This window comes from Oncorhynchus mykiss, chromosome 19 (genome assembly GCF_013265735.2).
Source record: "Oncorhynchus mykiss isolate Arlee chromosome 19, USDA_OmykA_1.1, whole genome shotgun sequence".
NCBI lineage: Eukaryota > Metazoa > Chordata > Actinopteri > Salmoniformes > Salmonidae > Oncorhynchus > Oncorhynchus mykiss.
This window is the reverse complement of record NC_048583.1, coordinates 28,701,661-28,722,520: the sequence shown is the minus strand read 5'-3', so window position 1 is coordinate 28,722,520 and position 20,860 is coordinate 28,701,661. Positions and strand designations below refer to the sequence as shown.

The 20,860-nt window shown below is 44.4% G+C and overlaps 1 protein-coding gene across 5 annotated transcripts in view; it reads left to right on the top strand.

Annotated features, from left to right (window-relative positions):
- mideasb (mitotic deacetylase associated SANT domain protein b) overlaps positions 1 to 18,353 on the top strand; it is a 31,323-nt gene extending 12,970 nt beyond the window's left edge. For 3 of the 5 annotated variants that reach the window (XM_036954599.1, XM_036954598.1, XM_036954600.1), the window contains exons 3-13: positions 1,422 to 1,742; positions 2,248 to 2,599; positions 3,508 to 3,574; positions 5,710 to 5,852; positions 6,112 to 6,215; positions 8,620 to 8,695; positions 10,344 to 10,432; positions 11,595 to 11,738; positions 12,945 to 13,070; positions 14,030 to 14,238; positions 15,738 to 18,353. In XM_036954599.1, the coding sequence (XP_036810494.1) occupies positions 1,422 to 1,742; positions 2,248 to 2,599; positions 3,508 to 3,574; positions 5,710 to 5,852; positions 6,112 to 6,215; positions 8,620 to 8,695; positions 10,344 to 10,432; positions 11,595 to 11,738; positions 12,945 to 13,070; positions 14,030 to 14,238; positions 15,738 to 15,987 (1,881 nt within the window). In that variant the 3' untranslated portion in view covers positions 15,988 to 18,353. The remainder of the gene's footprint in view (positions 1 to 1,421; positions 1,743 to 2,247; positions 2,600 to 3,507; positions 3,575 to 5,709; positions 5,853 to 6,111; positions 6,216 to 8,619; positions 8,696 to 10,343; positions 10,433 to 11,594; positions 11,739 to 12,944; positions 13,071 to 14,029; positions 14,239 to 15,737) is intronic. The other 2 variants (XM_036954601.1, XM_021575335.2) reach the window with 2 other exon arrangements.
- Positions 18,354 to 20,860: the final 2,507 nt, after the last annotated feature.

Below are 20,860 nucleotides of genomic sequence, written 5' to 3'. Positions count from 1 at the left end.
TCAACCCAATATAAACACAGGGGAACTGATTGATTTTGCAGGACAGAACATCAGTGCATTTAGTTTTTGTTTACATTTTGAGTCATTCACGGTCTTCAGGCACGTGGACAGATAATAAGCACTGCTCCTGATCTTTTTGTGTAAAGAAACTGCTAGAAAAGTTTTGACCTATCACTTTATAATACATTGCAACATGGTGAGTGATGATGGTATTGCTGGGATATGCAGCCCTGGTCTTCCCCTACGTGACTGTGCAGTTAGCTAGTAACGTTGCACTCCCACGTGGGTGCCTCGTGCCTTACCATATACATTATAAAATAGGACCGCTACGTTGCTGAATGCTGACTGGACCCATTTCACTCTGCACTCCTCCCCCATTCATTCCACCATAGGGCTGAAATTCCACCCCCTGAGGGGGACTCTGTTGGGGAGGGGTACAGGCAGAAGCCAGGGGGGGCCGGTGTAGGGGGCTGGGGTGCAGTGCTCAGCAGAATGTATGCCTCTCTTTCTCCTGTCCTGGTGTTGGGGCTGGAGGCTCGACTTTTCCACTGGGAATAGACAGTGAATAGGGCTCCAGGACCAGGCCACGCTCACTCCTATAGGCTTCTGCCACGCTCACTCCTATAGGCTTCTGCCACGCTCACTCCTATAGGCTTCTGCCACGCTCACTCCTATAGGCTTCTGCCACGCTCACTCCAATAGGCTTCTGCCACGCTCACTCCTATAGGCTTCTGCCACGCTCACTCCTATAGGCTTCTGCCACGCTCACTCCTACAGGCTTCTGCCACGCTCACTCCTATAGGCTTCTGCCACGCTCACTCCTACAGGCTTCTGCCACGCTCACTCCTATAGGCTTCTGCAACGCTCACTCCTACAGGCTTCTGCCATGCTCACTCCTATAGGCTTCTGCCACGTTCACTCCTACAGGCTTCTGCCACGCTCACTCCTACAGGCTTCTGCCACGCTCACTCCTATAGGCTTCTGCCACGCTCACTCCTATAGGCTTCTGCCACGCTCACTCCTATAGGCTTCTGCCACGCTCACTCCTACAGGCTTCTGCCACGCTCACTCCTATAGGCTTCTGCCACGCTCACTCACTCGCTTCAGCTGATCAAATACTCTACTAGGGTTGAGCAACAACCTCACTTCATTTTTAGAATGTTTATTTAGGGAATGGAAAGTCACTTCCCGGCAATATACTTGTGTTAGCTTCCGGGCAATATATTTGTGTTAGCTTCCGGGCAGTATGATTCTGCTGAAACAGGTTTTCCGTGCCTCTACTTCAACACGACGATACAAAGGTAATACATGACGTAGTAAGGAATAGCTATGGCTGCTCATTTGGTCTGTAAAGGAAGCCTGTTCAGGTAGCCTCACATTCGATATGGGATGATGTGTGTATGTGTCTGTCTCTTCCGCAGGAGGAGCCCCACAGACCCTGGAGCCCCCAAAGGCCAGCGCCACGGCGAGGGACCTTGGAAAGAGATTCTGGAGGCCACAGCGCCAAGCGGCCTCGTGATGAGAGCATGATGCCCCTGGTCATCCCTGTGTCAGTCCCCGTACGGAGGCCAGACAGCCTCTCGTCCTCATCCTCCCTAGACAGGGAGCACTCTATCCTGGGCACAAGCTGGTCACAGCGCCCCTCCACGCTCCAGGACATGACCAGCATGAACCGCAAACCCTCCGTCATCGTCACCCGCCGACGATCGCTCAGGAACTCTCTGACGGACAGCTCAGGACAGGTGGGTCCAGCAATTCTTCCCCTCCCCTCACACCTAACTAAAGAGCTTGGTTCATACCTCCTTCTCCTATAATCTCTCATATCTTGCCACCATCTTCTCTCCCACTCCCCCTTATCCAGCACCCCACTCTCCCCTGGTTCCCCCATGTTCTCTCTCCCCCCTTGCCCTCATTCCGAATCTCCCTCCTGCTGCCTCAGATCAGGTCAAGCAGATTAGCAGGGGTTATCCACACTATTGATGGAGATATAGCCTACCACTGTGCTGTACATACAGTACAATCTATGAGGGAATATGTACTGTACAAGTACCATGGTGGGGTTGAACTGGACATGTAATGTATGGGAGGATAATTCTATATATTGTAGAATGTATCTGACCAGATAAACAACTCACTTACAATACATCTCTTCTTACTAACTGGTGTATGCTAGTTTGGACATTGGAACAGTGCTGTGTTGTCAGTTATGTAAGAATGTTTGTATTGATGTGCTACTTCCTCCTTTAGAACGGCGGCACCCAGGGAGGGAAGGACGACGACGACGACGGAAAAAAGTCCAAACGGCGTCCCCGGCCCGAACCTCTCTTCATCCCGCCTCCCAAACCTGGCACCTTCATCGCCCCGACTGTCTACTCCAGCATCACTCCCTACCAGAGCCACCTCCGCTCCCCTGTCCGGCTGATTGACAACCCCTTGACCATGCCCCCCTACACCCCCCCGCCCATCCTCAGCCCTGTGAGAGGGGGATCAGGTCTCTACTTCTCTACCTTCCTCTCCTCTGCTGCAGCTGCTGTCTCCAGTCAGGGTCTGCCTCCACCCATAACACCCAAATCAGCCACACGCAGCCTGCTGAGATCCAGTGAGTACCACTACCTGGGGTCCTACTGGGGGTTGTAGTTCAAAGATCTTCTATCTAAATCCTACTGGGATTTGTAGTCCAAACAACTCAACCTGGGTCCGACTAGGATTTGTAGTCCCAAATGTATTCTACCTGGGTCCTAATGGGGGTTGTAGATCGTTTGGCACCAGTTTCCCAGACACAGTTTAAGACAAGTCCTGGACTAAAAAAAACACTTTCAATGGAGATTCTTTCATGCTTTTTAGTTCAGGGAAAGGCTTAATCTGGGACCTGGAAACCAGACATTATGCTTTGAACAAGCTGTAGCTGTGTGAGTTGAACCATGACATTATTCTTTCATATAAACTTTTCTTGAGTAATATGCATGAGGTTCTAAATATCTTCTGCTGTAAGAAGATAAGGAGGAGGTATAAGGATAGTAAATTAAAAAGTTCACCCAGCAGCATACCGCCCTGCAACCCACTGCCGGCTTGCCTCAGAAGCTAAGCAGGTTTGGTCCTGGTTGGTTCCTGGATGGGAGACCAGATGCTGCTGCAAGGGGTGTTGAAGGGCAAGTAGGAGGCACTCTTTCCTCTGGCCTAAAAAAATATCCCATTGCCCCAGGGCAGTGATTGGGGACATTGCCCTGTGTATGGTGTTGTCTTTCGGATGGAATGTTAAATGGGTGTCCTGACTCTCTGTGGTCGCTAAAGATCCCATGGCACTTATGGTAAGAGTAGGGCTGTTAACCTTGATGTCCTGGCTAAATTTCCAATCTGGCCACCATGGCCACCTACTCATTCCCGGCTTTCAATTGGCTCATTCATCCCTCCTATCCCCTGTAACTATTCCCCAGATAGTTGCTGTAAATGCGAATGTGTTCTCAGTCAATTTACCTGGGGTAATATGTTTTTTTTTGTGTTTTTCAGACAGCGTTGACATAACCCCACCAGTCCTCTCTGCAATCGGCGAGGCCACTCCAGTCAGTATAGAACCGTGAGTACAGAACACACACTAGGGTTTAATATTTTCCTGAAAATCTATACATTTTTCTTCCAGAGAAAATTACAACCATCTTTGTAATATCCTGGTATTCCCGTTCAATATGGACAGGAATCTTACTGATTTCCTGTTGCATTTGTCACAATTGAATCAACTCAAAGTTCTGTCAAAGTCACCACACAATTTGTTGATGTAGCATAGTTTGAATGTAGACCTAAGGTATTGTGAAGTTAGTAGCCTACAGCCTAGTTAAAATACAGCACCTGGCTCAGGGGGATATCGGTATTTTTTTTTCTTTATGATAACTCTCTTATTGTGGTGACTTTGTCACAGGGATGACCCCTCTGCTGGGTTGCAGACATTGGGTCACTTAGTTGAGTTGTTTTCTTTAAAAAGAGCCAGGTTGAGTTTTTGATGCTGGGTTATTAGGATATTACCCAGTGGGTCAGATCAGAAGACTGGAGGAGTGCCTTAGTTGGGGTGTGGCTTTCAGATAGTTATATTTGGCCCCCCGTGAGAGTCAAAATTCAATTCGGGATCAGATGTGCTGTTGTATTGTTATCTCATGTTAAGGTTGAACACTGACACGTTTGTAGCTTTTAATGAGGCGTACACACAAGCATTAGTTCTCCAATGTTGGGATAGTTACGAATGTTATACATTTTATATTGGAATATGTAAAGTGCAGAAATATTAAAGGAACATTTGATTTTACAGTGTACAAAGTTAACATGATGAACAGGAATGACATCTCACGAGTGGCCAAAAATATCTACCTGAAAGACACGCCCCTAATAGGCCACGTCTCCTGAAAATAGCCTACGGATTAGAATAAAAAAAAGTCCCAGCTGAATGAAAGCTGAAATATGAAGCAGCATGAAAGTGAATATAAACCCAACTAATGGTTCAATTAACCTGTTTGGGTAATCCAAACCACCCAACTTGTTGGGTTATTCACGTAAACCCAACTGGCTGGGTCAAATAAACCCAGTTTGTGTTCTGTCCAATATTTACCCAGTGCTGGGTTACCAGCTAACCCAAATTGGGTTGTTTTTAACCCAGCATTTTTTTGAGTGTAGTAGCAGAGATTCAGCACCATGGATAGCGCCGCGGTTGAGCAAATCCCTGCAAATCTGACTAGTCAAACCCGGACACAATGTACCAGACATTTTGTTAAGTGAGTAGCCGCAGTTTATAATTTTGAAACGTAATACAATGGGAAACAAAAACTATTGTTTCTTGTTAGAGAAGTCCATTTAGTCTTCAGATCAGCTCATGCCAGGGTTAGTTCAGGAGGCAATCTTTGTGAAAGGTGCAGATTGAAATGTAACGAACACAACTGACGTGATTCTTTATTCTACATAGGCCTCATACATTTCTCTCTGAACGTTCGACAACGTTGTGCCCTCCTGAATGTGCCCCAGCTAGCCCACTCTGCGAGGAAGGAGGAGGGGCCCGAACTGAGCTCGCAGGCCTTTGCAATTTGTGACCAGGCTGGGAGCAGGCAAAAAATCGGCTGCGTTCCAAACGGTTTCCAAAGCAGCCATTAGCTATATTTGGAGTATCCTGAGGGTAATCTGATAGACTGACAGCATCATTTTTACCCTGTAGATTTGGGTGCAGAGATGTATTTCTTAATGATGAGCTTTGGCTTATTTCTGCAACACAGCCGACCCCCTAGGTAGCTACATGTCTGGATAAGAACATTTATTCACGTGATATTTATTTTAAATAGAACATTTACAGTAGTTACAAAAGATTGTCCCTGTCAATGACAATAATATGATTTAGAGCCCTCCAATTTCAAATCTGGACCCCAAAACCAGTTCCACTGTGTTTTTCCATTGTTCCCCTCCAGTCAGGGACTGATTTAGACCTTGGACACCAGGTGGGTGCAGTTGATTATCTGGTAGGAACAGAACACCAGCAGGCTCTGGACCTCGTAGGGTAAGAGTTGAGTACCCCTGATCCCAGAGTGTTAGCCATAACATATGGCTGTGTCCTCCACAGACATCAGAATAGTGAAGGCTAACCCATAGCAGGGCTAAGATGGTACCTCATGCAAACAAATGTAACCCCCTCTCTCTGTCTTCCCAACCAGCCACTGACTGTACACTCTGTCATCTCAGGCGTATAAACATCGGCGTCCGGTACCAGGCAGAGGTTCCAGAGCTGAGGCAGCGTTCAGCGGCCAAACACGACCATCACAAGGCTTTGCTGGTCTGGGCTCCTCTCCACGACCTGGAGGCTAAACCTGGACACCACGAGAGAGGTAACAGACTTAACATATCAGCTGACACATCTTTAATCCTCTGTCCTAAAACTGTCAATACTCAGGTTTGGTATTTGTCAAATTTAAGTCTCAGTAAATTTGAGTCTCAGTAAATCAAACATTCAGTGCTGATTTGAAGAACCCATTGACAACAATGGGCTGATCACGCTATCTCGATCTTGATCCCAATCTCTTTCTTTCTTTCTCTCTCCTTCCCTTCCTCCCTTCCCTCTCTCCCCCTCCCTCTCTCTCCCTCCAGTGGATGACCTCATGCACCTGTCATGCTCCAGTGCTCTGCACGGAGGAGGGACCAATCAGGAGCTGGTGCTGCACTGCCTGTACGAGTGCAAGGGTGACATCATGGTGAGCAATGCATGATGGGTCATGTTGACTGAGAAGGGATGACCGGGAGGTGGAGGAGAGCTGGGTTGTGTTCATTAGGGCACACTGTAGCAAAATGGGTTGAACATGAAAGAGAGTGTGTGTTATTGGACAACTGCAGATGGTATCTGTCTGTTTGTGACGGTTATCATCCATTTTGTGTCTACTGAGAACAACCGTGGCTTTAGTGGGTGTGATTTAACTGGACGCAGGCTGTGTTCCAATATCCTACTAGAATAACAACTAGCTATACCACCTCCGAATGTATTCACAATACATTCATAATATAATAATATATGTAATTTAGCAGACGCTTTTATCCAAAGCAACGTACAGTAATCTGTTCATACATTTTACGTATGGGTGGCCCCAGCGGGAATCGAACCCACATGGCCACTCTGGCTACTGTAGCGCAGCACTCTCTTCCTACTGTAACCACAAATGGTGTATGGTAAGGGGAGGGCTGTGTAAACTGTGGTGAATATGTAACAAGGTATGATACAGCACAGGTGCTATTGAGTTCACTATTCCTCCTAGTTGCCTTGTTCTCCTTGAATCTATGTAGGCAAGACACACTTATTTTCATGATTTCACTATCATCAAAATCAATGAATCGTAGCACGTTTTTGGTCTCCTTCAATAGTTTTTACCTGATTTAGGTAGCATCCTGTTGAAAAAGGAGGCTTTCACGATTATCAGTTCTTATGCATATCCCAATGCTGGGATAGTTACCACTTTGTTACAATATGTAAATAATAATGTTGTTAATGTTAAATTAGAATATGTGAAGTGCAAAAATGTTCAAGGATCAGTTTTATTTGCAGTGTACGAAGTTAACATGATGAACAGAATGACGTTTACTCTCACGGGCGGCCAAAAAGAAACTATCTGAAAGCCACACCCCTAATTGGCCACGCCTCCTGGAAATAACCTAGCAATTAGAATAAAGAAGACCCGGTTTCTCAGTCAACGCAGCATTAAAGTGAATATAAACCCAATTAATGGTTGAATTAACCTGTTTGGGTAATCCAAACCACCCAACTGGCTGGGTCAAAATAACCCAGTTTGTGTTCTGTCCAATATTTACCCAGCGCTGGGTTACAAGCTAACCCAAATTGGGTTGTTTTTTTACGCACCATATTTTTGTGTCGTAGCAGAGATTCAGCACCTTGGATAGTGGCGCGGTTGACCAAACCCCCCCCCAAATCTGATGAGTCAAGCCCGTGCTTTCGTTATTGTAACATCATGGAAAGATGTCTATTTCCTCAAGCACGTTTATGAACACAATCTACCGGACATTTTGTCAATATTGAGAAGCTGCAGGTTATATTTTGTCTCGGCCAGAGCCATAAAGATAGTTTGGAGATTTGTGAAGGTGAGATGGAGATTGCCTTCAGTAACTGCGTTGAGAGTTCACATGTAGCCTACACAAGATATGATTCAGCTGGGCACAGACTAGGCAACGCTTCCTCCTTAAACATCCCTCGCCCCCTCAGCATCAGCCAGATCAGGTTACGCCAGGGGCCTGTTCATTAGTGCACAATGTAGCAAAAGGTTGCTCAGTTGAAAACGTTAGTTTGTCTAATGTAGTAACACGTTCTTTCCACTGTCGAGAAATTCGCATAATATAAAATAATTACCAATGTCAAAATAATGTCATATTTCGATGTAAGATGAAGCACACTCACTGTTTTTTACAACAATTAAATACATGTATTACTACTTTAACCATGGAGACAGTTAAAAATGCACCTAAACAGAATTTAATGGGCATTCTAGAAAGAGCATAATGACTGTGCCCATCCATTCGGCCGCCCTAATCTGTGTGTTGTTTTGTTATAAGATATGCCCAGTGCTCCATATGCCCAATGTAGAAAACAGACGTGTATACACACACACACACGCTCTCTCTTACTCACTCTGGAGTAAAGGTCACATATGTTCAGCAGAGTGTTCAGAGAGCGAGAGAGACATTGAGTTAGAGGAAGGGAGATGGAGAAAAAGATAGAGAAAGAGGGCTTTATGGTAGTGGCACCATGTTGTTGTCAAGGAGACCGAGGGTGGTTATCAGTGTGTGCGGTGCGCCCACTCTCTCTCTGTCTCGCTCCAGCATCAGGAGGCATTGCTGTTGCTCTCTTACAGTAGCTCTCCGGGTTAATCCATCCCATCACAATGACCAACAGATCAGCTTCAATATCAAGGAATCGGTCAATATCAATATCAAGCATTACCCTGATCAGCGTCCGGTGTGTGTGCTCTGAAAACCAACCAAGTAGCCCTTGATTTCAAGTATTGCTCAGTGTCTCGTGAGCAGTTGATCTACGTGTTTACACTTGTGAGTTCATTTGTGAACGGTTGGGTTGATAATGCTGTTCTTGGTGTTCAGGGAGCGTTGGCCTTCCTGCTGTTGAAAAACCCCGTCTTCCCTAAGGACCACCGACTAGGAGACTACCACTACTCAGGTTTGTCATGTCATAGAGTAAGACACTATCTGTGCATTATTAGTTCTATGGGTACTGGTCATTTCTTACTGTGTCTACCGGGTTATGGTGTGTGTGTGTGTGTGTGTGTGTGTGTGTGTGTGTGTGTGCATTCCTGCAGGCAGGCCTGTGTGCATAACTCTCTGTGGGTCCTTTTACTGAGTCAGAATCATCACACTTCACTGGAGTATGTCAAAGTGCATCCCTGCAGGCAAGCCTGTGTTGTATACTTGCATGGGGCCTTTTTCTTCTATTTTCTATATTGAACAAATGTATAAAATCAACATCAACAATTTTACTGAGTTACAGTTCATGCGAGGAAATCAGTCAATTGAAATACATTAGGCCCTAATCTATGGATTTCACATGACTGGGCATAGGCCCACCCACTTGGGTGCCAGGCCCAGCTAATCAGAATCAGAAGTTTTCCCCTACAAAAAGGCATTATTACAGGCATAAATACTCTTCAGTTTCATCACCTTTCTGGGTGGCGGGTCTCAGACGATCCCGCAGGTGAAGAAGCCGGATGTGGAGGTCCTGGGCTGGCGTGGTTACACGTGGTCTGTGGTTGTGAGGCCGGTTGGACGTACTGCCAAATTCTCTAAAACAACGTTGGAGGCGGCTTATGGTAGAAAAAAATGAATATTAAATGATCTGGCAACAGCTCTGGTGGACATTCCTGCAGTCAGCATGTCAATTGCACACTCTCTCAAAACCTCTCCCTCCAGACATGTGAGACATGTGGCATTGTATTGTGACAAAACTGCACATTTTAGAGTGGCCTTTTTATGTCCCCAGCACAAGCTGCACCTGTGTAATGATCATGCTGTTTAATCAGCTTCTTTATATGCCGCACCTGTCAGGTGGATGGATTATCTTGGCAAACGAGAAATGCTCACTAACAGGGATGTGGACAAATTTGTGCACAGACTTTGAGAGAAATAAGCTTTTTAAGGAACAATTCTGGGATGTTTTATTTCAGCTCATGAAACATGGGACCAACACTTCACATGTTGCGCTTATGTTTTTGTTCAGGATAGTAGCAGGGATGTCTCCAGAGCTCCTCTCAGCTTTAAGGTGTTAGCGCCAGAACTCGGCTAGACGAACCGAACGACCTTTGCTTGAGAAACGAGAGGAAAGCGGCAATAGTACTCTTTGTTCATATTGAGACGCCATAGTCAAAATAGTCTGAATTAATCTAAGATGACTCAAGCAATCTGTCATTCATTTTCACGTTTTTGCCGAAAGGGGTCTTAGTCGCCCAATTTTACATCTAACTATGATGTTTGGTGTCATCCCTACTGTTAACCAATCACAGACGAAGGGGCGTATACTTCGGCTTACTTACAGAAAAAATTTTGTGTACCCGAACAGCAGGCAAAACCCTAGCCGAATTCCATAACGAACAAAAATGGCCCAAAATGTTGTCATAACATATGCACAAACTTGATAGAACTGTTTCAGCTAGGAAGCTTGCGGACACCTTTTAACAATGGCAGAGAACAGAGGACAGAGAAGCATTGTTTATCGAACCAGTCGTGTGTGTGTGTCCACCCTGTGCATACAGAAGCAGACCGTCACCAGTCAGTGTCTGTCCGTCTAACTGTCTCTCTTTCTCTCTCTCTCTCAGGGTCAGACAGCTGGACCTCAGTAGAGAGACGTTACTTCAACAAAGGGATCGCTGCCTATAAGAAAGACTTCTTCATGGTCCAGAAACTGGTATGTGCCAGTCTATGTATATATCTATAAATGGCATGGGCTGCTCAGTGCTCACATAAATAAGTCAACTGAGGGCCTTGCTTAATCTGTTCCCATTCACCATTCCTACTTGGTTACTGTAATATGCTGCAAAGGTTACTGAGAGGTTGCCTCTGTCTCCCAAAAAACTCCCGGGTGAGTCATTTATTTTCAGGAGGATATACAGTACAAGTCAAAAGTTTGGACACACCTACTCATTCAAGGGTTTTTCTTTATTTTTACTATTTTCTACATTGTAGAATAATACTGAAGACATCAAAACTATGAAATAACACATATGGAGTCATGTAGTAACCAAAAAAGTGTTAAACAAATCTAAATATATTTTATATTTGAGATTCTTCAAAGTAGCCACCCTTTGACAGTTTTGCACACTCTTGGCATTCTCTCAACCAGCTTCATGAGGTAGTCACCTGGAATGTATTTAAATTAGCAGGTGTGCCTTGTTAAATGTTAATTTGTATAATTTCTTTCCTTAATGCGTTTGAGCCAATCCGTTGTGTTGTGGCAAGGTAGGGGTGGTACACAGAAGATAGCCCTAATTGGTAAAAGACCAAGTCCATATTATGGCAAGAACAGTTCAAAAAAGCAAAGAGAAACAACAGTCCATCGTTACTTTAAAACATGAAGGTCAGTCAATCTGGAACATTTCAAAAACTTAGAAAGTTTCTTTAAGTGCAGTAGCAAAAACCATCGAGCGCTATGAAACCTGCTCTCATGAGGACCGCCACAGGAAAGGAACACCCAGAGTTACCTCTGCTGCAGATGAGAAATTCATTAGAGTGACCAGCCTCAGAAAGTGCAGCCCAAAAAAATGCTTCACAGAGTTTGAGTAACAGACACATCTCAACATCAACTATTCAGAGGAGATATTTTGATTTGTTTAACACTTTTTTTTTTGGTTACTACATGATACCATATGCGTTATTTCATACTTTTGATGTCTTCACTATAATTCTACAATGTAGAAAATAGTACAAATAAAGAAAAAGCCCAGAATGAGGTAGGTGTGTCCAAACTTCTGACTGGTACTGTAGTTGAGTTGATGCTTTCGTGTCTTCTGCTCTAAACCTTGTAATGGGCCTAGATATGAAGTGTGTTTCTGTGTGTCGCTGCTACACAGGTGAGCACGAAGACAGTGGCTCAGTGTGTGGAGTTCTACTACACCTGTAAGAAACGGGTAAAGATCGGTCGGAACGGCGCTCTGATCTACGGAGACACAGAGCCACCTGAGAGCAGGAACACTGATGAGGAGCTGGACCTCAAAGTGAGTTGATTGACTACCTACATAAGGACTTCACGTAGCACATTCATGGCCCATATCTAACACATTCATAGCCCGTACATAGTCCATTCAGAAGCATGTCCTGAAGCCAATGAAGAGTATATAAGCATGACAAGAACAGAGGAAGTAGTCAACCCCAAAGTGAGTAAAATCGTGTCAGTCCCTCAGCCAATTAAAAAACATGATCAAAAACAAGAGCTGGCGCACACCCAGAGAAAATGATTTAGTGTATTATTTAGAGGTGCTGACTCACTCACAGCCACCCATTTTAACCTAGGACACAAGTTGTGATTTGTTGGTAAGACTTTATTTGAGGGCTACCTATAATACGGATTTCATAACACATTCATAACCCATTCATAACAGCATTGCAGACATATTTCATAAAATGTACTGTGTGGGATACCCTGTTACTGTACAGCCTACTGTATACGGTATAAACAATCCTGAAAGTACAATGAAACGCATCTCTGCATCTCCCTACCAACAGAAACAACACTACATAAACAATCTTTCTACAGTGACTCTCTCTCTCTCTCTCTCTCTGTCTCTCTGTCTCGCTCGCTCGCTCGCTCGCTCGCTCGCTTTCTCGTTTGGGCAAAAGTCTGTCCTCTCTCCTCCGTGACCCAGAATTCCGATAAGAGATCGAGGAGTGGGTCAGATCGTTAGTATGCAAACGGAAGATGGTCCTCCTCTCTCCTCCGTGACCCAGAATTCCGATAAGAGATCGAGGAGTGGGTCAGATCGTTAGTATGCAAACGGAAGATGGTCCTCCTCTCTCCTCCGTGACCCAGAATTCCGATAAGAGATCGAGGAGTGGGTCAGATCGTTAGTATGCAAACGGAAGATGGTCCTCCCCTCCTTGACAGCCTCCTTTTGGCGAGGAAGTTTTTACTTGTCCTTTTATCCATGAAATGTCTTGCAGAACTAACTTAATTTGTTTTGAGCACTTTACGCATTTATTTTGGGATCCACCCCTGCAAATGTAGTTTGCCTAATGACGCAGGACTGGAGAAGGACAGTCTCATTTCAAGCGAGCGCATTTCCATCCACGTTCGCTCTCATCAATTTGAACTTTGACTTTTTCAAAGTGAGGTGAGCGAGGACGCAGGAAGTGAGCAATTCTAATTGAGAAAATACCTCTCTCTCTCTCTCTCTCTCTCTCTCTCTCTCTCTTTCTACCAACAGTGCTCTCAGAGACTAGAATCTCGGAAGGAAGACGAATATAGCAGGAAGTGGGAGGTGTCAGCTGACAGGAAGCAGTGGGGCTCCAGTCCAAGCAGGATGACACAGAAGGTACAAGCCACTGAGAACGTGAGTGGGAGATGCAGGGGAACTGTGTCTGTGTAGAGGAGCATCTCCTCCTGAGTAGAGGAGACACTGACTAGAAGATGAATGAGCATGGATGTATGTGATATTTTTATTCTTGTGTAATCAACACCCCGTGCAGTCAACAATATTTGCACTTTTGAACTTGCCTCGACTGAGTTCACAGTAGAACAGTGGCGAGGGACATCATGCTGCTGTGTTCATAGGTATTCTGCCATCTAGTGGCTAAATACTGAACAGCTGATTTGGCTGGCTTCCCCACTCCCCATGTTGTGTAATTTGACTCTGTCAGCAAACAATGACTCAGAAAACCTTTGACACCATTTCTGCTGTTAGTTGGTGACCTGGTCAAAATCTATGGTTTTAAAATATGGCCTGAGGTGAAACATAAAGCTTTGTTATGTTTTGTAAAAAAAACCAGCCTTATTATGTTGTACTTATTTTGTACTATCCAGGTATACAACATCTAGGTTAGTTTGACTTTGGGAGGTGTGTGAGTGCTGACCAGAGTTGTGGGTGCAGTTGGCAAGATACTGCTCTGACGTCACTGGGGGCTGCTGAGCGGGGGACGGCTCATAATGGCTGGAATGGGGATAATGGAATTTAAAATTGTATTTTTATTTAACCTTTATTTAACTAGGCAAGTCAGTTAAGAACAAATTCCTATTTACAATGATACCATGATACCCTACACTGGCCAAACCCGGACCAAACACATGGAAATCATTTGTATTTGATACCATTCCACCCATCCTGCTCCAGCCATTACCATAAGCCCCCTCCTCCTCAATTAATGTGCCACTAACCTCCTGTGTCTGATTCTGATCAGCTGTCATGATTATTGGTCAGCTTGGCAATTGGGAGGAGAGGGTGCTTTTTGTATCCATGCCTGTGTCCTTGCATCCAATGATCTTTTGAATGCTTAAATCAATTAGCAAATGAAGTATTTCCATGTGCAGGCTGGAGCGGTCCTGGTGTTGAAGAGTCAGGAGGGCTTGAGGAGAGACCAGACGTCGTCCCGTGTCAGTCTCCCTCCTCAGCTCCCTTCCAGCGCCTCCTCGAAACCACGACCGGCCCCCAAGACCGGGACCATATCAGGGACCAAGGGCCCTGCCGGACCAGAGGGAGAGTTCCCCTGCAAGAAGTGTGACCGGTCAGTGTCTGAGATATTATTTTTTCTTTATTTAACTAGGCAAGTCAGTCAAGAACAAATTCTTATTTACAATGACGGCCAAACTCGGACAACGCTGGGCCAATTGTGCGCCGCCTTATGGGACTCCCAATCACGGCCGGTTGTGATACAGCCTGGAATCGAACCAGGGTGTCTGTAGGGACGCCTCAAGCACCGAGACGCAGTGCCTTAGACCGCTGCACCACTCAGGAGCCCCCATATCTAAGATATGTCTTAGATGCCAATAGGCAGAACAACATGGCGTCGTCATTTGTGTCAAAGTTGGCCGGACTCTTGATGCGGTGCTGGTTGAAGGTGCTGGTTAAAGGTAGTTGGGGGGGGGAAAGATAGTCTTGAGATTCCAGATCTGGATAAAGCATTTTGTCTACGTTTGCAATTAGAAGTTGTCCACTCTGTATTTACAGTGCTAGCACACTAACCAATGACATCACCGCCCGTGATTTTGACGCATGTTACTCGGACAGTGAATTGTATGGACTGGTAGTTGTGATTTGCATATTGGAGGAGAGACCTTGCTCAGAGAGTACTGCGATTCGACAAGATCTGCAGAGTAACTGCAATGTTGCACCGGTTGGTTTGAATAGGTTGGAATCTTTGAGCGGCTGTTGGTTGCAGAAACACTGACTTGGGAAGCGCTCTGAGCGATGTGTGTGTGTGTGTGCGTGTGTATGTGTGTGTGCATACGCATGTGTAATACAGTGAAAAGTGCTCCTTGGTGGTTGTTTGAGCTTCCTGCTATAAAAAAATCAAGCAGTGCTGACTGCCTCTGATTGAAGAGCTCGTCCAGTTAGCAACCGCAGTTCTGTTATTATCAACGGTCTCCTAGCAACTGAAATACAGCAGTGATATGGCATGCTATGCCCCCAGTCTATGCAGCTCTTATCCCATATCCAATTCCTCACTGGTCCACATACTGCAGACTACTCTACAGTATTCTGCCTCGGCATGGTGTTACACTTCATCCAATTCTAGAATTAAGCATTGTATGGTCTGGGAACCTTCGAATATGAAGTAAGGAAATGTAATATTTCATGGGCAGATGTTTCTGGCATTTGGACTTCATCAGTTCTCCTTCCTCCAGGTTCACACACAGTACCGTGCTTGTGCAAAGAGAAGGTCTTACACTCTTCAAATTGAAGTACGGACCTTCTACTTGTCTACTGTGAACCAACACCATACAGATGTAGGAGCTTAATTTGAGCCAGTTTTCTGCAGCAGGAAAATAATCATGCAGCAACAGGAAATGTGAATTTATATAATGAATGGACATTTTTCAAAAGGGAAAGTCAAGTAGAAATTACAATCTTCAGAAGCCTTTTTAAACCTCAGATACAGTAAAAAGTTAGACATTTCCTGCAACGGGGTTATCAAATTAGAGCTAGTGCTTGTCCACAGATACGAAAGCTAACCCAGCCTTCTCCCTGACCTCTAACCTCTGCCCCTCTCCTCCTCCTCTTTAGGATCTTCTACAAGGTGAAGAGCCGCAGTGCCCACATGAAGAGCCACGCGGAGCAGGAGAAGAAGGCCGCTGCGCTGAGGCAGAAGGAGGCGGAGGAGAGGGCAGAGGCCCAGGCGGCGGCGGAAGCTGCAGCGTTACTGGCCGCGCGGCAGAACGGGGCACGGGAGGGGAACGCAGCTGGAGGAGACGGCGCTAACGATGACTCATCTGACGAAGACGATGATGTCGAGGAAGATGAGGACTGGCACTGAGACCATGAAGATGGAAAGGGAGCCCGCAACATATTATGCCGTTATGGCAAGTGCACCCTCTAGTCATCTCTATGGCTAAGATGGACGGCCAGACAAACAAGACAGACTGACTGCTCCTCTACTGGCAGGGTGAGGGGAACATAACAGAAGTACGAGGCCTCGGCTGCTCCTAGCGCTCTAGGGACATTTTCCGCCCTCTTGTGACACCTGCTTTAGCAGCATTTGTCTTGAAACAAACTTCTTTTTCATTGTTTCATGGAACAGGATCGCCTATCGTGACACTTTCAGGGACAGGTTTTCTCCCTCTTCCCTTTAACCTGCTTGTGATGCGTTCAGGGTTACCTATCTCTGACACGCCCCACGGCTATACAGTAGGGTATGAAAGCCATGCCATCTCTCTCTCTCGAACGCCATTACTTTTTTTCCCCCCCTCCTGTCTGCCATCCTCCCCTGGCTTCTTCCTGTTCCTGTCAGCACTTTCAGCCAGTCACAGCACACAGACACTCATCAGGTGGGAACTCATAGCCACGCCCCCAGCCACGTAGGCTTTAAAAAACGAGAACACTGTGTGATGCTTGGCAACGCAAGACTACATGAACCAGAATGCAACCTGGCTTGGCCACCGCCCTGCGCTCTCTCTGCAGTTTGATATGCTGTGAATAGAAGGGGATAAAATGAGTGATTGGGACAATGCAATATTGAAGTAGGAAGGACTTCTAGATCAGGAAAAGCTTCGATAGACTGATGTGGTGGTAACACGACCTGTGTGGTGTCACGCCTACAAGAGAACACTGCATTGTAATGTGTTTCATAGTCTTTCACGTTTGGGACTTTTCCCACTCAAGACTGCCAAAAGCTTGTACAGATGCATCGGTCCTCAGTTCACCAAACTGGTTTCTTTCTTAGTTTCAAGTGCTGTACTTTTGGGTTTTAGTTTTGTGAATCCCTACCTTGTCACTTTTTTTAAAAATTTTTTTAATCGATTTGGTATTCCTCCTCACTGTCGATGCCTTGGATGTTTTAAACACGTTTTTATCTTCGAATGAATGACCATTCATTTTACAAAGGTTATTTTTTGATATTCAACAAATGACAATTTTTGTTGTTGCTTATTATATCAAATGGTCATTGTTGTTTCTGTTAATTTGATCATTGTTATTAATAATGTCACTGTTGTCTCGTATATTATTATTATTATTATTATATTGTTTTTGCGGCAGGTTGCGTTGAAGCTCTCTTTCTCATTTGACCACAGTATAGGGTTATTTATGACGTTGCTTTGGTTGTCTGTTTGGAACTGTGAGGTTTGAGAAGGAGATCTCCAGAAAAAGAAGTCGGAGAAGAAAAGTAAATGTAAATAGAATGTGCAATAGAACAACAACGTGATCCCTGATGCCCTCCTCCCCCCATCCTGTACCCAGAATGCCCCTCTTTGTGCCCTCTCCAAATTGGTCCTTAGTAGCTTTATAGGCAGTTAACCATATCATTACACCAGGAGGATAGAGAGGGGGAAACATGATGTTGAATTGAATGGGAAGGTCTGCTCTGGTCATTCTATTTCTATGGAGACGACTCCTATTGTCTGGCCTATTAAAATAAAATAAAAAAGGGCTTCCCATAACAGTCTGTCTCTATCGATCTATCTCTTTCTGCCAAGCACTATATCTCATATCTCTATTCCCAGACCTGGCTCGATCTGTCGCCATGGCAACAAATGAGCAGGCAGAACATTTTCTTGTTAAGTAGAGTGGGGAGCGGAGAGTAGCTGCTCCAATTACCTTGCTAAGGTTAAACCTACCTGCGTACTATGCACTGTGTGTCTGTCTGTTGGGAATGTTCGTGTGTGTGTGTGTGTGTGGATGGCTTCTTGCAAATGTGCTGCTTTTTGGTCAAATATCCTTCTGAAATTCAGCCATTTGTGGAAAATAGGTTTAATCCTGACTTTTCACTTTTGTCATCTTAATTTATATCTCCTTTACCTTTTTTCTTATTAGTTTTACTTCCCCAGAGATTGTCACGAGGCGTTGTTTGTTTTGAAAAAAATGTTTTAATACCGTTAAACAGAATCAAGAATGGAATTGAGGGCACGCCACAAATGCTAAGAAGCTGTAAACCTTATTCGCTTTCATCGAATTAGGGAAGGGAATAGAAAAAAATGTAAAGGTTTTATTTAGCTAATATATATCTATAAATTTAAATTCTATGAATGCAAACTTTCAATGCTATTTTCATATGGGGCTCATTTCACACTAATGATGTAAAATGAAATGTCATTTATTTGTTTCAATTAGATTTTTACCACCTGTGTTTAAAAATAAATAAATATGGGAAAGCACTGTTTTATTAAAATTGTGCAATACTGATGGAATAAGTGTGTTGGTCATTTTCAAAACGTGCATGTTTTTACCATAACATGCGATCAGGGTTGTTTTCAAATGTTTTGCAACAGAAAAAGAAAAAAAAGTCATTTTTTGTAATTGGACCAGGTTATTTGCCGTTTCATTCCATTATTCTTCATGTTGTACCTAATGAACATAACCCCAGTGTGTTTCTGGCTCCAGGGTGAAGTTTCCCCCTAGGTGCAGATCTAGGATCATCTTCCTAAACCTTAACCATTTAGTGTGTAAAATGCTAAACTGGATCATTTTCTAGGGGCAACTTCACCTTACACTGTGCCTGAGGGTAGTTGTTTTACTGAGATCCACGACGTGGCAGTATTGGAGCAGGAATCTAACGTGCCTTTACATGGGCCAAGCACAAGATGGAACCATTGTTTGACATCTGTTCATTTGGCTTTTATTTTCTTTATAAATACAGTGCCTTTATTCCACATAACATTGAGCTCGAATAGTGTACAATACTGGATTTATAGTGTACAATACTGGATTTACTCTCTGTAATGTAAGTAAGTAAGCTACAAGTAAGACATCTATACAGAGTAAGACTGCTTCTCATGTGGCTGTGTGAGTCACACTTGCCGGATGTGGCTGTTTTGGTGGAACCTCCAAACTGGTGTTTGGGGTCTGGATGTAGAGTTGGTTTGGATGGAACTGGGTGTGGATGTTTGATAGTACGGTTAGATATTTTTTATATATATTTACAGTGCCTTGCGAAAGTATTCGGCCCCCTTGAACTTTGCGACCTTTTGCCACATTTCAGGCTTCAAACATAAAGATATAAAACTATTTTTTTGTAAAGAATCAACAACAAGTGGGACACAATCATGAAGTGGAACGACATTTATTGGATATTTCAAACTTTTTTAACAAATCAAAAACCGAAAAATTGGGCGTGCAAAATTATTCAGCCCCTTTACTTTCAGTGCAGCAAACTCTCTCCAGAAGTTCAGTGAGGATCTCTGAATGATCCAATGTTGACCTAAATGACTAATGATGATAAATACAATACACCTGTGTGTAATCAAGTCTCCGTATAAATGCACCTGCACTGTGATAGTCTCAGAGGTCCGTTAAAAGCGCAGAGAGCATCATGAAGAACAAGGAACACACCAGGCAGGTCTGAGATACTGTTGTGAAGAAGTTTAAAGCCGGATTTGGATACAAAAACATTTCCCAAGCTTTAAACATCCCAAGGAGCACTGTGCAAGCGATAATATTGAAATGGAAGGAGTATCAGACCACTGCAAATCTACCAAGACCTGGCCGTCCCTCTAAACTTTCAGCTCATACAAGGAGAAGACTGATCAGAGATGCAGCCAAGAGGCCCATGATCACTCTGGATGAACTGCAGAGATCTACAGCTGAGGTGGGAGACTCTGTCCATAGGACAACAATCAGTCGTATATTGCACAAATCTGGCCTTTATGGAAGAGTGGCAAGAAGAAAGCCATTTCTTAAAGATATCCATAAAAAGTGTTGTTTAAAGTTTGCCACAAGCCACCTGGGAGACACACCAAACATGTGGAAGAACTCTGGTCAGATGAAACCAAAATTGAACTTTTTGGCAACAATGCAAAATGTTTTGTTTGGCGTAAAAGCAACACAGCTCATCACTCTGAACACACCATCCCCACTGTCAAACATGGTGGTGGCAGCATCATGGTTTGGGCCTGCTTTTCTTCAGCAGAGATGGGGAAGATGGTTAAAATTGATGGGAAGATGGATGGAGCCAAATACAGGACCATTCTGGAAGAAAACCTGATGGAGTCTGCAAAAGACCTGAGACTGGGACGGAGATTTGTCTTCCAACAAGACAATGATCCAAAACATAAAGCAAAATCTACAATGGAATGGTTCAAAAATAAACATATCCAGGTGTTAGAATGGCCAAGTCAAAGTCCAGACCTGAATCCAATCGAGAATCTGTGGAAAGAACTGAAAACTGCTGTTCACAAATGCTCTCCATCCAACCTCACTGAGCTCAAGCTGTTTTGCAAGGAGGAATGGGAAAAAATGTCAGTCTCTCGATGTGCAAAACTGATAGAGACATACCCCAAGTGACTTACAGCTGTAATCGCAGCAAAAGGTGGCGCTACAAAGTATTAACTTAAGGGGGCTGAATAATTTTGCACGCCCAATTTTTCAGTTTTTGATTTGTTAAAAAAGTTTGAAATATCCAATAAATGTCGTTCCACTTCATGATTGTGTCCCACTTGTTGTTGATTCTTCACAAAAAAATACAGTTTTATATCTTTATGTTTGAAGCCTGAAATGTGGCAAAAGGTCGCAAAGTTCAAGGGGGCCGAATACTTTCGCAAGGCACTGTATATATAAATGTACTTTTCTGCTGGTGTCTTTGTTCCACTCTTCAAATGTTTCCTCTCACTCTGTGACGTCTCTCCTTTCTCTCACTCTCTCTCTTCAGTGAAAGTGTTGGACACGCTTGAGCAGTGGAGCTGGACAGAGCTTCAGTA